The sequence below is a fragment of the Sturnus vulgaris genome, chromosome 3, assembly GCF_052056855.1.
Source record: "Sturnus vulgaris isolate bStuVul1 chromosome 3, bStuVul1.hap1, whole genome shotgun sequence".
Lineage (NCBI taxonomy): Eukaryota > Metazoa > Chordata > Aves > Passeriformes > Sturnidae > Sturnus > Sturnus vulgaris.
In genome coordinates, this window is record NC_142245.1 from 53,545,393 (window position 1) to 53,559,281 (window position 13,889).

The 13,889-nt window shown below is 39.2% G+C and overlaps 1 protein-coding gene across 4 annotated transcripts in view; it reads left to right on the top strand.

Moving 5' to 3' along the window:
- The window catches only part of ADGRG6 (adhesion G protein-coupled receptor G6), a 110,743-nt gene that overhangs the window by 44,810 nt on the left and 52,044 nt on the right, over nucleotides 1–13,889 (top strand). For all 4 annotated transcript variants that reach the window (XM_014888617.2, XM_014888623.2, XM_014888624.2 and 1 more), the window contains 3 exons: nucleotides 3,236–3,856; nucleotides 8,680–8,748; nucleotides 11,806–11,889. In XM_014888617.2, coding sequence (XP_014744103.2) covers nucleotides 3,236–3,856; nucleotides 8,680–8,748; nucleotides 11,806–11,889 — 774 coding nt within the window. The remainder of the gene's footprint in view (nucleotides 1–3,235; nucleotides 3,857–8,679; nucleotides 8,749–11,805; nucleotides 11,890–13,889) is intronic.

The window sequence follows — 13,889 nt, forward strand, 5'->3', positions numbered from 1 at the left end:
CCATTTCTCAGAAACTATAATTTTCATATAATAATAAAATTAATCAGTTTGTTCCACTTTGAATTTCACAAAGTAATGCAAGGATGGAAAGTAAAAGGCCATTCAAAGACACACAATTGGCTATCTAGAAATGTAGTTGAAAAAGACCTTAGTGATACATACATCCTAATATGCAGTATGTAGACAAGACAAAATACATGTGGGCAAAGACAGACAACAGACTGAGTTGTGGGAGGGAATTAGTTTGGGAATAGAACAGCTTTTGTGTGACTGCTCAGTTTTATGTAAGTTTCAAACTGAGTTTTGCAAAGTCCTGTTGTCCATGTCAAATTGGCCACCCACACAAATGTGTGTTTCCTGCTTGCCACCTCCTGCAGCACACCAATAGCAGATGGATGAGCCATATTCTCAGCTGCAGTAAGCCAATCCAGTTTTGCCAGTCTTAGGGCAATTATGTCCATTTACACCAGCTGAAGAGCTGTCATGGTCGATAGTTTCCTAGTAACACTTAACTGTGTAAGTGATAACTCCACCAGTAAGTAGAAGTCAGTCACCAAAAGGGGAGGAAGGAGAGCCAACAGAGCTGTGTTAGTACAGCAATGCTTGAGGCAATTTAGCATACAGTTAAGCAGGACTGCAGTAGCCCAGATTAAAAGCACAATTCACTGAGGTAGTAACAAAACACTCCCAAACATGGTATGTGGACACTTGCAGACCTCATTGAAGTTTCATGCATTTCTTCCAGCATCAGTGACAGGACAGATGAAAGCAAGGGGGCTAGAAACAGCAGAAGGCACTCCTTAAGCACCAAACTATACTGAAAAACCCATCAGCTGGCAGGAGACCAGTGTTCCCTGCAAGGAATTGTTAAATAGAGCCTAAGGATTCCTGGCTTGCTTATGCATGAAGGGGTGTATGTGATGTGAGAGAGTGAGATGCAAGTAAGGTAGATGTTTGTACGTTCTTTGTAAGAAAATGTGTCAAAAAACCCCATGCCCATTGTAATCCAGTTATCACAGAACAGTCTGCACTGGAAGGGACCTAGAAAAATCATCAAGTCCAGCTCTAGAGTGAATTGCCCCTACAGGGATCAAACCCACAACCCTGGCATTATTAGCAGCATCCTCTAACCAATTGAGCTAATCTCAGGAATAACCAGTTTCTCTGATACTAACATTTAAATTCATCAGTGTGATGACTGACTGTGCAACAACAACCAGAAAAGAGATCAGCACTTAATATTTATTGATGGCAGGATTCAGTTTTCTCCATGTGGACAAAATACTTGTCAGTTTTGTCTTTTCAGTACGTGGGGAAGCTGTCAGTAGTTAAATCTGTACGATGAATACAGCAAAATGGAGTAGATTTCTTCAGTACGGGAGCAAAGTCTTTCCCACTTATTTATCTTTCTGTACTGTTTAAATGTGACCAGGTGGTCCATAACTTTTCTGACCGCCTGGTCTGGGTATAAGCTTTCTTTTTTTTTTTTTTTTTTTTTTTGAGTCTTGAATCCTTATGCTCCTTCTGGAACACTTTCCATGTTACGTAAAGGAGCTTAGAGTATAATTAACCCACTAAAAAATGCCCCTGTTTTCAATGGAGAGTTGAACACATTTTCTATCTATAAAATTGTTACAGCATGCTTTTTCCCTTGGGAAAAAAAATAAATCTATGAAGTAAATCCAGTAACTATAAAAGCCCAGTATTTTTCTCTCTCCCCTCCCATTATGCAGTTGCTGGGCTGGCGGATAATGTGCAACGCTTTATGTTATTTTACTGTGTAATATATTGGTCACATTATGTTCTTGTGTATATCCAAATATGGTAGTTTGGAACTCAGAGTCTTTGCAAGCAGCTGGCAAGGGGAGCTTGCAGTACCACAGACAACACAGAATCCTTATACACAATTTATCTGTGTCTTTTCCTGGGTATGGCATGACAGTCACCCTTCCCTCATGTCTCACACTCTCATATTCGAACGGGTTTTATTTCATTCTGAGAAGAGAATAGGTGTAGTAATTAGTGTAAGTGTTGTGACATCACTGAAAAAACCCAGAAGAAACTGGGAATTTACTACTGTGGCAGTTATTTTTCAGGTTCTGTAAGACCCAGTTTTGCTTCCAGCATATACACTGTGAAAATGCGTAAGAGGTAGCAGACATTTGCAGGAGATACGGGTCTGAGGCAGAACTGAGGAGCCAGAAGTAAAACCGAGGGCAGTTGCAATCTGTACCTTTGCATGTCTGGTAGCCGGAAACCTTTCTGTGGAGAGATTTTCTGGAAGAGTTGTGCTGCCATAAATGTGCCAATAAAACTGAGCATATTAACATTTTATTTTGAAAAATAATGTTCTCCAAAGTACAGTGAACAGAATTGTCATTCATGTACTCATGGAGAAAAAGTATATGTCATGTGATAATTTCTCATTTGGTGGCTGCCATTTTGCCCATGCGAATGAAAATACTTAACAACAATTAGAGCAACTTTGCCTAAATACCCTTACATAAATTGCTGTAAGACTAGAAATTTGTAGATACTTGTGCAAAGTCCAAAACTGCTGACCCAGCTGTTAGCAAATAGGGAACAGCTTGGATAGAAATATTCATGAGCACACAATTGCAGTATTAGACCAGAAAGCTGCTGGGGACAAAATGAGAAGATGCCTAATGCTGTGCAGAAATACCCATTAGCTGAATTCAGCAACAAAAGGCTTCAGTTCGCCTAGGAATGTAATGGGGGCTTTCTTCTATTGCAATATTTAAAAGAAGGAAGGCCTAAACTTCACTGGTGTAATGCAGTCATGCAGACAAGTAATTAAAATAATATATCTTAAAAGCAAGCCATACTGTTTTTTTCAAATAACTGGTTTATTCCATTGCTTCATGCATCCTTACTAGATGAATGAGAAGTAATTTTTATTAAGTGAGCTGAAGCAGAGCTGGAGGTCAGTAGGTACTATGTCCTAATATTGCTCTTAATGCAACTTATGGGGTTGTTAACTGAGTGTCACACAGCACTGTCTGTGCCATTGAAAGGATCTCTGTGTATTTTCAGCTGAGTGAACTCCCAAGTCAAATTCTCCTTGGTGTGTGCTTCTGGTATATTACAGTGATAAAAACAACCTGGTGAATGTTTGATTTAATGAGTATTACTTTAACCCCTGCTGCCAGTCTGCCTCTATTCTTATATGATGAATTTTTTTGTTGTTAATTTACTTATTTGCTCTTGGTTCTAGTTGCTGTGTCTCTGAGGAATCAGAAAGTCATCATTCCCCAGGTTCCTGACATCGATGCTGTGTCTGTGGCAGAGACTGTCTCAGTGCCAGAGCTCAGACAGTTTACACTGTGCTTTGAAGCAGCCAAGGGCAACAGCGATGACAACGACGACTGGAAGGTTTTCTCCTACACTGATGCATTGTCAAAAGAGCTCTTCAGCTTTGGGAAGACCACAAAAGGCCATTTTCTGTCCGTCTCAGGCACACAGTGCATCCTTAATAACGCATTGCCCCGAAATGCAGAGTTTTTCACAGGAACCTTTCAACAGCTGTGTGTTGTATGGGATAGCTTGTCGGACACTATTGGTATATTTGCCAAAAACACCTATCACACAGTGGACTGTCCGCAGATCCTTCACAAAGTTATCCCTGGGAATGGGAGGCTGGTGCTGGGCTCTAACAGCAATGAAATGAGCTCTCTAAATGGGGACATTTACAACTTCCGCCTCTGGAATTTCACCATGAATGCGCAAACACTGGCCAACCTCAGCTGCGATGTGAAAGGAAACATTGTAGACTGGGAAAATGAATTCTGGAGTATTCCAACTTCAGCACTGAAAGCAGAAAACAATTTGAGTTGTGGTGAGTATGCCTTGCCAAAACTTCTTTCTTTATTTCCACCCCCCCATACTTCTGTATTGTGCTGAACATAACACATACCAAGATGGAAAAAAGTTAGAGCATTCCTGTGAAATAAAAATAGCAAGGTCTTACCTTTATTAGACTTTAGCTCATCTCTTACCATACACAGAGGCTTTGAAAGGGTATGGAGTTGATTCTGTAAAGGAAAAGAACAAGTCCCCTATGTGTATTGAGTTGCTGCTGGAAATGAACTGCAGATCAAAGATTTCCTAAACACTCCTTATTGGCTCATACAAAAGGGGGATAATGACAAGTACCTGCTAGCCTCAAATAACATTACTGTGGTCTCTGGAGAAAAAAATGTATGTTAGCTAATTAATTACTAAATGTTTTTGTACCTGCCCTTTGGCCCTTTGATTAGCCAGACAAGCCCATGCTAGCTTTGTCCTGTATGCAGAGCTGGCAAAAGCAGTGACAAAACCAGTGCATTGGTGACAGGAAACTAGAAGAAAATATTAAATTAGAAGAGGTGGACAGGAAGGAAGAGTATGAGATCAAAATCAGGGGATTTTTTCTTCATGATGACATATTATCAGTCCTTTTTTTTAGCTGGTACTTACTGAAGGTGTTTTTTTTCTGTAGATTACTCCAGAAGATGAATTTCAATACATTTACCAACTGATTCTCATTTTATGGCTCAGACACTTGATCCACATAAATGTCTTGGAGTATTTTTGATGTATGTGATAGAGCATCTGTCAGCATTCTGAGAATCCTTAGTTTAGAAGAGAAACTGGCATCAATAAGGCATGCTAGTTTCTGTATCTAATAGTTCATGAGGGATTAATATGGCTAAAAACGCTGCTTTGCTTGCTTTATTGTACTCATATCAAAGTGTGGGGTACTCATTCACAGCTAGAATTACTGAGAAAGATCTTAATGTGCCTCTGCTATAAAAAATTAAGCAACATCTGTATAAAACCACAAGCAACTAGGTCCCTTTGCCTTTTTACCAGAACAAAGGAAAGGCTGATCTGACCACAACTGATAAAGATGTTCCAGACAAAGAAAGTTATTTCTATATCATCAATACAAACTGATCTGATAAAGAATGACTTCCCAGAAAATCGTACTCTTCTTACACTGTTACACTGTGATGTCTACCATAACACTTTTATCAAACAACCTATCTCTGTAAAAGCTGCAATCTCTTTTCATTTGGACTGGAGTCAGAGTCTTGTTCTTCTTTCTGTAAAAGACTGTACAATCCAAAAACACAAATATAATATCACAGTTGTGGTCATAGAAACGATAGAATTATTTTCATTCCATAGCTTTATTCCTTAGGATGTGAGTGATCAGTAATTTTCTTGCAGTAGAACATTGTTTTAGAAATGGTATATTAGTGTTCCTACTTTAGGGCCAGCATCTATACAAGTCATTTAAAAGATCTACATGTAAACAGTGTTGTTGCCTCTAAATAAGCCTATGAGGAAACTGACTCACTGTTCATTCCTTAATATGAAATCACTCTCTATGATACAGGCTTTCCTGAGCCAGAGTATTCCTAAAAGAAAATTCTGCATGCAGTGCCATTTCAAAGATGGTTACTAATCCCAGAGATGAAATTGTTAGAATTGTCTTCCCTTCCTCCTCTCAAGTAAAAGCCTTCTTTGTAAAACCAGCCTTCAACAGGAGAGTTGATGAGTCAGGCTATCAACCGTGAATAAACCACTGACATTGAGGAGCTGACTCTGATTAGGCTTCATTTAACAGCAGTGAAAGGATTTATGCAGAAAAGAGTTTTTCACACAGCTCCAGTAATGCTTCACCAGGAAGTGGCCTGTAACTTAAAAAAAAGCAAACCAAGCATTTAGAAGTGATCTCAGCATATCTTTGCCTGAACCGTGCTTACATTTTCAAGGGGTATTATTTTCATGGTTTTTCAGACAAAGCTTTTACAAATAGATTCATGGAGCATAAAACACGGGCAAATCGTTTCGGATAATCTTTTCATAGTTTTACCTTTCATTAGTTTATTCCTTAGACTAATGTTTTCACAGGTGTGCAGTTCTGGTAGGGTGTTTGTGTAAGACTTGACAGAATTCTGTTTTTATTGCCATACCTTTGTGCAGATTGCATTTAAAGGTGTGCATACACGGCCTAGATATCCGGACTTATTTTAAAACAAGTAACCTAGGTAATGATAGAAGTATGGCTATTGACCACCAGTTCAGAGTTCAGTGCAGGCAAACTGAGGAGCATTTAATCAACTTCTCATTCTGATTCAGAAGTCTGCACTGACTACAGCTATAGCAGGACATGATCTACTCATTTTAAGGGTAACGTGGCCACATATCTGTCCATCCCTGAAACTGATTTTTTTCATGGGCATTTCATGAGTCCTTTGTTCTCAAAGGCCAAAGGAATCTTTAATTTCACTCTCAGATTTAACTCAGTATGGGATGTGTCTGCCTTAGGCAGCTGGACAATGTTTCAGGCTAAGATAATTGCCCTCAGTGCTGTTTATGAATAGTGGAAACAAAAAGGCTATTGCACAGGTCAGTGCATCTCATACTGGAAAAGATGCCTCAGTGAAGTCAAAGTTCTTTTGCTGTAGGAGTGTCTGTTCCTCTCCACTGGCTATAAAGTCTAGCATGACAAGCAGATACGGATGTCTGGGTTTTAGACATTTGAAGTGAGATGTATCACACAATGTGTCTGTAATTCAGGTTCATGGGGTCACAAGTCCTGTCAGCAAACCTGTTCCAGAAAGGGCTCCTGTCTTCATGGGTACACAGGTCCTGCCAAGAGTCTTTTCCAGTGCCAGCTTTCCATGGGGTAACAGCCACCTTCAGGCATCCACCTCTAGAATGTGGACCTCCGTGGGCTGCAGGTGCACCTCTGCTCCACCATGGAGCTCCACCGGCTGCCGGGGGATCTCTGCTCCACCATGGAGCTCCACCGGCTGCCGGGGGATCTCTGCTCCACCATGGAGCTCCACCAGCTGCTGGGGGATCTCTGCTCCACCATGGAGCTTCAGGGGCTGCAGGTGCACCTCTGCTCCACCATGGAGCTCCACGGGCTGCAGGGGGATCTCTGCTCCATCATGGACCTCCAGGGGCTGCAGGGGAATCTGAGCTCAGGCACCTGGAGCACCTCCTGCCCCTCCTTCCTCACTGGCCTTGGTGTCTGTGGGATTTTGCTCTCACACATTCTCACTCTTCTCTTGGCTGCAATTGCTAATGTGCATTTAACTTTTTTCCCTTTTAAAATCCATTATCCCAGAGACACTACCATACTACCATTGCTGCTTACAGGCTCAGTCTTGGCCAATGCATCCACCTTGGAGCTGGCTGGCATTGGCTCCATTGGACATAGGGAAAGCTTCTGTGAGAGGCTTCTCACAGAACTGCCCCTGTAACCCCATTGCTGCCAAACACTTGTCATGCAAACTCAATGCAATAGTCTTCTGACCTAAATGTTTTGTAAATTTGGACTTGATTTTTTTTTTAGTCTCACCAAATAAAATCACAATCTTGTTTTAAATACTCGGTAATAAAATACAAACACCCACAGTATTTCCAGCCAACTCTCAGGTCATCTTTCCATGTTACACAACAGGGGTGAAACTTAGAGTAGGTTTTGATATTGACTGTTTAATATTAGCAAATTTATTTTGGGAGGAAAAAGCATACCTCATGCAGGGGATAGTACACTCACTTAGAACACTCTTCTTGGAGTTCATAAGAAGTGTACCAAGAAAGTGAATTTGCCTCTATCTCTTAATCCATGTTAAAAAATCGATGAAATTTAATATTTGTTGAGGATCACTTTTAATTACGCCCTATATTTGTTGGCAATACTTGCAGTGGTATCCGTGGCATGATACAATTTCTGTGTCAAGGCTCCATGCTTCATTTGTTCTTGCATCACAGGAAATATTTTCTTAGCCACCTCTACAAGCCAATGGGTGGTGGCTAATTTTATGGAAGGATAGTGTATTTCGTGAGAGAACCTCATTGAGTCAATATGATTCTGAAGTGGTAAAGCAAAAGCCAAAAGGGCAAAACTCCTAGTGGATTCACATTTTGCCAGAGCTCTATGGTCCCATTATGTTCAACACAGTGTGCAAAGGCAGCTGTATCTGCAGCTGAACCCCTGGGATACATGAAGTGTAATTAATGCAGTTGCACCAATTATTTTTCTGTAGCCATTCTTATGTGCCTTGGTTTTGTCTCCAGATTATCAAAGTGCAATGCTTGTTGTTATGAATAATTCCATAGAGATACAGACTTATAACATTATCTGTTTATAAATCATGCATACCAGAATATTAATCACACCCTCGCCCTGGGCAGAGGAACAAGTTTAATCACCTTTTATCTGGTTGGTGTCTGTCACAGGCAGATTACTCAGAAGTGTGTGCTGGGTAGCCTGTGCTGCAGCAGCAGAGCACAGTCGCTCCTCCAAGGCACACGCTGTTACAAAAATCACATAAATCCCATGGCCATACTGACCCCTTTGCTCAAACCCATTTCACGGAGTGCACACAAGCTGCATTCCTTTAATGTGAGGTTATTTAGTGAAAGCTCAGAAAAGCATGGGAGGATACATAAGTGACTCTAGCTTGCTAGTCAGCAGGGTTTTCAAGGATCCCTGAGCTGAACAGAAACTGAAAATTTGTAAGTCTTATAGGAAAATGGCAGCGTCAGGTTTGCCACTGAGAGAAATAAGGAAGAGGAATGTGTCACTGCATGGTATAATGTGTTTTAGGCCCAGTAACTAACCCTTTCTAAATTACTTGGTCTCTTCTTTTAAAGGCTCGTATCTAATTCCCTCTTCTTCAATTGAACCAACCAGTTGTGCAAACCTAGGAAGCCTTTGCCAAGGTAAGAAACTCGGATCCTTTTCACAGTTTCGTCTTTGGGAAATCTTAATTTGCCTTGGGGTTTTATTCCATTTCTTTTTTATCATCGTTTATTAAAGGGTGAGTGGCAATAAAAAATAGCAAGGAAAGGAATTCTTTAGTCTCATCAAGTATGTGGGTGTCCTGTACGTACAATATGTGGAAAAAATGTGATCACTCCCTTGATAATACATTTTCCAAATACTCTCCATTATATCAAAACTGAATTAACTGACTGCTCTCATTTCTTTCTCCACCTCTTTTCCTCCTGCACATTTTCACAGTTAAATATTAGCCAGCATAAGCAGTAGGTAAATCTGTAAAAAAATGAGGAGATGTAAATAAAGGAACTAGCTTTTATTTAGTTTTTTTTAAAAAATAAGCTATATTGAGGCTAGATACTTTGAGATTAGCAGGCAAAATAATTACCATCAAACTGCAAAATTCAGCAGCTTTTAGAGAAATACACACATGGAATGGCCCTTAGTGATGGATTAATAATGTAAAAAAAATCATTAGTGTTTTTAAAGGTCAGCTCAGTTGAATGCAAGGAATGGGTGAACCCTACAGATTTCCATGTCACATGGATCAATAGGCATGCAAGGATGGTTAATTTATATTGTTCTGCTCAGATGCTGAAATTCCATATAAAGTGCTTGACATGAGCAGCATCAACCCATTTCTACAATGCCTTCACGAACACAGGCTCTACAATTGATTGGCATGCTATTTTAAACTTTAATTATAGCAGCAACTGCACCAAAAATATCTAGCTTTGTAACCCCTTTCCAACTGAATGGTGGAAGAAAGAGACAGGAGAGAGTAAAATATAAGAGGAGAACAAGAAGTCTCAAAACTCTTTCTAAACCAATACTTAAAAGTAAATTGGATTGAGTTTAAAAATAAAAGGGAAAATGCACTCTACTTGGAAAGCCAATAAACGATCTATGTCAGTTTTCAGTGTACTTTTCCCAGATTTTCCTGAGGTAAATTTGGTTCAGGTTCTTGGAGCCGATTGTACTTGTCTCCACAGGGTAAGTGAAATGCCATTAATGTCCATTGTAAGATTTTAAACAGTAATTTTCAGGCATCATATTCACAAAGCACAGTATGAGCTAAATACTGCTATTCAAATAGTTTGTGTAAATGAGGCATCTACAATTATTCAGTATTAGTCTTTTTATATGTAAAGGGTACCACTGTATAAATAACTTCATCCATTCTTATAGAAGATCTCTTGAGTGTTTTCCTCCATTAAAATGGCATGGTATGAAAGGGAGAGAATATCTTCCATAACATCAGCTAATATTGTTGCAGAAATGGACACACTTTTGGCTAAACAAGCCTGCTTTTCTAAAAGCCTCATCCTTTGTCCCAGCTTTATTAACTTGTCCAGTAGTAGATATTGCCTCTGATAAAAGATGCTGCCTTTCAAGCATGCCTTCTTAACTTCTTAGACCATCAATAAAACTTCAGTAAAGACTATGAGTATTTTCATGAAGGTAATACTTTTTCCTTCTCTAAAAAGTGTTTGGTTAAGTGTCCCTTGTGTTCAGTTTGTCACTTTGGAATAAGATGCTAGATCAGTTTTATCCCACTCAGCACCATCAAAATTATTGTCATAATAATGAAAATCATAAAAATATGTCTGTCTGTCTATTTTTGTCACTACCACAGTCTTTGTCTAAACTGAGAGGCCAGTTTGGATTTCTTTGTTTTGAGTATTGTGCAATGACAATAGCAAAGAAGTTTGTGGATGCCAGGTTATGTCACCTATGTCTGGTGAAAGAACTGATTTCTGCATTATGCTTAGTAAATATTTTTGTTCATTAGATGTCTCCTTTAGCAGCATTGGCTGGAAGACACAATCTGTAAGAAGCCTGCTAAATTATTCCCTGGACAATATAGCTCTGAAGTTTCATGGAAGAGCTTTTTATATATTTCAAGGTGTCACCTTTTATACTCACTTTCCCAGTTAGAATCTGTTTGTTCCAATGTCCAATTTTTTCTTCTCTTTCCCTAATTTTCTTGTCTCACTGAAACCTGAACATGAACCTACTCCCTAAGCTGTGACTAGTTTGCGACTTTTGGACTCAAAAGGTTAGATAAATCAACCTAGCAAAACATAAAAAATGTGATTTCTTACCCAAAATACAACTGCTTTACCTTCCTGCGTTCATTCTTGGTCAAAATCTTCCAAAGCCATGTAACACTGGGAGATTTTACCATACCAACCTTCAGATTTTAAATAAGGGTTTTCAGGAAAAAAAATCTATCTAATGGATTTGTATTCCCTGGGAGTTACAGAACAAAACTAAATTGTTTTCCAAACCGTTGTTTGAAAATGTAATGGCATGATCTTTGAATTCTTCCAGCACATATACCCTCCCAGTCCATTGGGGGGGAAATTTGCAGTTTTGGGTCCTCCTTCTAATTTTGGAAAGTGTTCAGCTGGTTCTCCAGGTTTTTGTGGAGTGACTCATGTTGGTGCCAGTGGGAACAGTACAGCTGATTTTCTGCATAAAGCATTCAAAATAGATATTTTACTTCACCTGTTCCAAGTCTGATTTCAATTCTCTTGATTGTTTTGAGTTCAGTGGAGTTAATTGAATCCTTACATGAGTGTTTTAGTTTCTCATTTGTTTGTCATATTAAGCCTTTGAGGAAGGACAAAGATTCTTTTCACAAGCAGCATTCTGAGTGCAAGCACCTTAGAACTTCTCCATTTTCTGGTCTTCATACAACCAAGGCTCTCATGAGAGGATTTTTAGTTTATGAAATGAATGCAGGACTGATCCTGCAAAATTTACACTGGCAAAATTCCCACTAAAGTCAATGCAAGTGAGGATTGTAGGACCGGGGCCTCAGTTCATATCTATTCATCACTTTCTACAGAAAAAATTATGTGGTTTTTTTAACATTTACGGCATTGTGTGTAGATGGTTTCATTTTACATTGTCATGCATTGTTCCCATTTTGTCTTACCTTATTAACATTCATATTTCATTCAAGTTCACCTCTTTCTCATCTTTATTACCAGCTACTGTAAATGCTACTACTCCTACACCACCCACTGTCACCACTAACATGCCTGATACTAATAGAAACGATAAGCCAAACAATGGTAAGAAATCCTGTGTTACATTTTTCCTTGTACTGTGTCTAAATTTGTTGTATTTTAAGGTGTGTTTTTCCTACCATCATAATGTCAAGGGTCGTGTCTCAGTTCTGATCTTATTTACACTGAATAAATCAGGAATAAATCTCTAGACCGTGTCAGAATGGTGCAAATGAGAACAGAACCAAACTCAGTGTTTATTTGTTTCACGTTTTCCTGGCTCTTCTGTGAAAGGGACTAACTTTGTGTCACCCATTGGATTTAACAATGCAAAGAACAAGGGAAGGGAGAGGGAGTTTTGGAAAGGGTCTGAAAATGAGCGTGCTGTAGAATTGTTTCAAGGCTGCAGATGGTCAGACACTTGTGCAGCCAGGGTGGTAGGAGCCTTGGGTTGTCTGTTCCTCACTAGTTCCTCGCCATTCCTCAGGAGCAGGAGCCAAGTGGAACCATTCCTATGGAGCAAAGCCACTTCCACTGAGTCAACAGAAATCTTTCCACTGACTTAAAGAAGAGCTGGATCTGGCTTTACTAGGGAAAATGTTGACAGTATCAGATATCGTTTACTTTTCATTTAGAAAGATTAAGGGAAAAAATAAGGTAGTAAATGAACCTATTATTAGCACAGGAATAAAGCCAGGATTTCTTTTGAGGCTTTCTCAAATTCTGTGATATCACTGTCTCCTAAAGCCTGAGCATCATTTTGTGAAGTTCTGCTAAAATATTTACTACTTTGTTAAAGCTGGTTGTTAAACACAGAGATAGATTTTGCCAATTTTCATCACGAGCTTAAATGTATATTTTTTTAAAGATTTATTTTTTCAGTGTACTCCAGAGAAATAAATTAGAATCTGGGTGGAGTTTGTGGTTTGGTTTTTAGGTTGCTTTTTTTTGGTTGGGTGTTTTTTTCCCCCAATCCATCAGTTGTTACTGTAGGATTTAAAACTCTTGGAGTATTTTTTTCTCTTGGCAGATCATTTATTGTACACTGGCAATCAGGCAGTACAGTACACAATGTGGAAGAATTTATCTGAATCCAGACTGTTTGGTTTTAATAAGCTGTAGAAGTAAGAAGAAAATATTGAAAATTTCTTCCAAGTAGTGTTTGCTTCCTTTTTGTGGAGCCACTCACAAATGTTCACCATGAGCAGTGAACTCTGTTTTTTTAAATGAAATAACGAACTAAATCTTATTAATATTAGCATGAATAAAAATTGGACAATTAAGTCCTTTCTCTAGCTTTGAAAGTCCCAAGAAAAAGCTGAAAGACTATGAAAATAAACCAAGTTCACTTATGGTAGAAGCAAATTAAACTATCACTCAACTAACGGGCATCGTTTTCCAGTCTTGGTAAGTTGATTTTTAGACCAAGAACAGACAGAAAAGAACAGAGAGTTAAGTTACATATGTTTTCTTTAATCCTAAACTATCTGGCTTGCTACACACAGACCTGCAGGAATTCAGACTTCCTGCTACAGTTATCTTCAGAATGAAGAGAAATTCACCTGAATTTTCCCATTCACGACCATACTGGCAGCAAGAATCTAAGATAGAAGGGATCAAAACAATAGGAATTATCTCAACCCCAATTATTTGGCCAGTGAAGCAAAGGCCTCTGCGTTTCAGTAAAAATTCAGCAGATGATAACCCAGAGAGAAAAAACTCATACAGCTTGTTCCTTCCAACTTTGTCCACACCAACTTCTTCTGAGGAGACCAGCAACAAAACCTTGTCTGCTTTTACAGAAGACATCAACCTAGATAATACTGTAATGAATCAGTTGCCAAATGAAAATATTTTTAACTATTCTAGAAGTCCATTCCTTGGTACTTCTGGTGCATCAGATGCAGTTACAGAGCTGCCTGTGAATGCAGCAGTTCCTCTTCACAGCAGAAATCCTAATGCAGAGCTAGCAAGGACTTTGGCAAGCAGGCTCCATCATTCTGACTCCGAGCCAGCGTTCCGCTCTCCCGTTAGCAGCAGCAGCAGCACTGCTTACGAGCACAAAA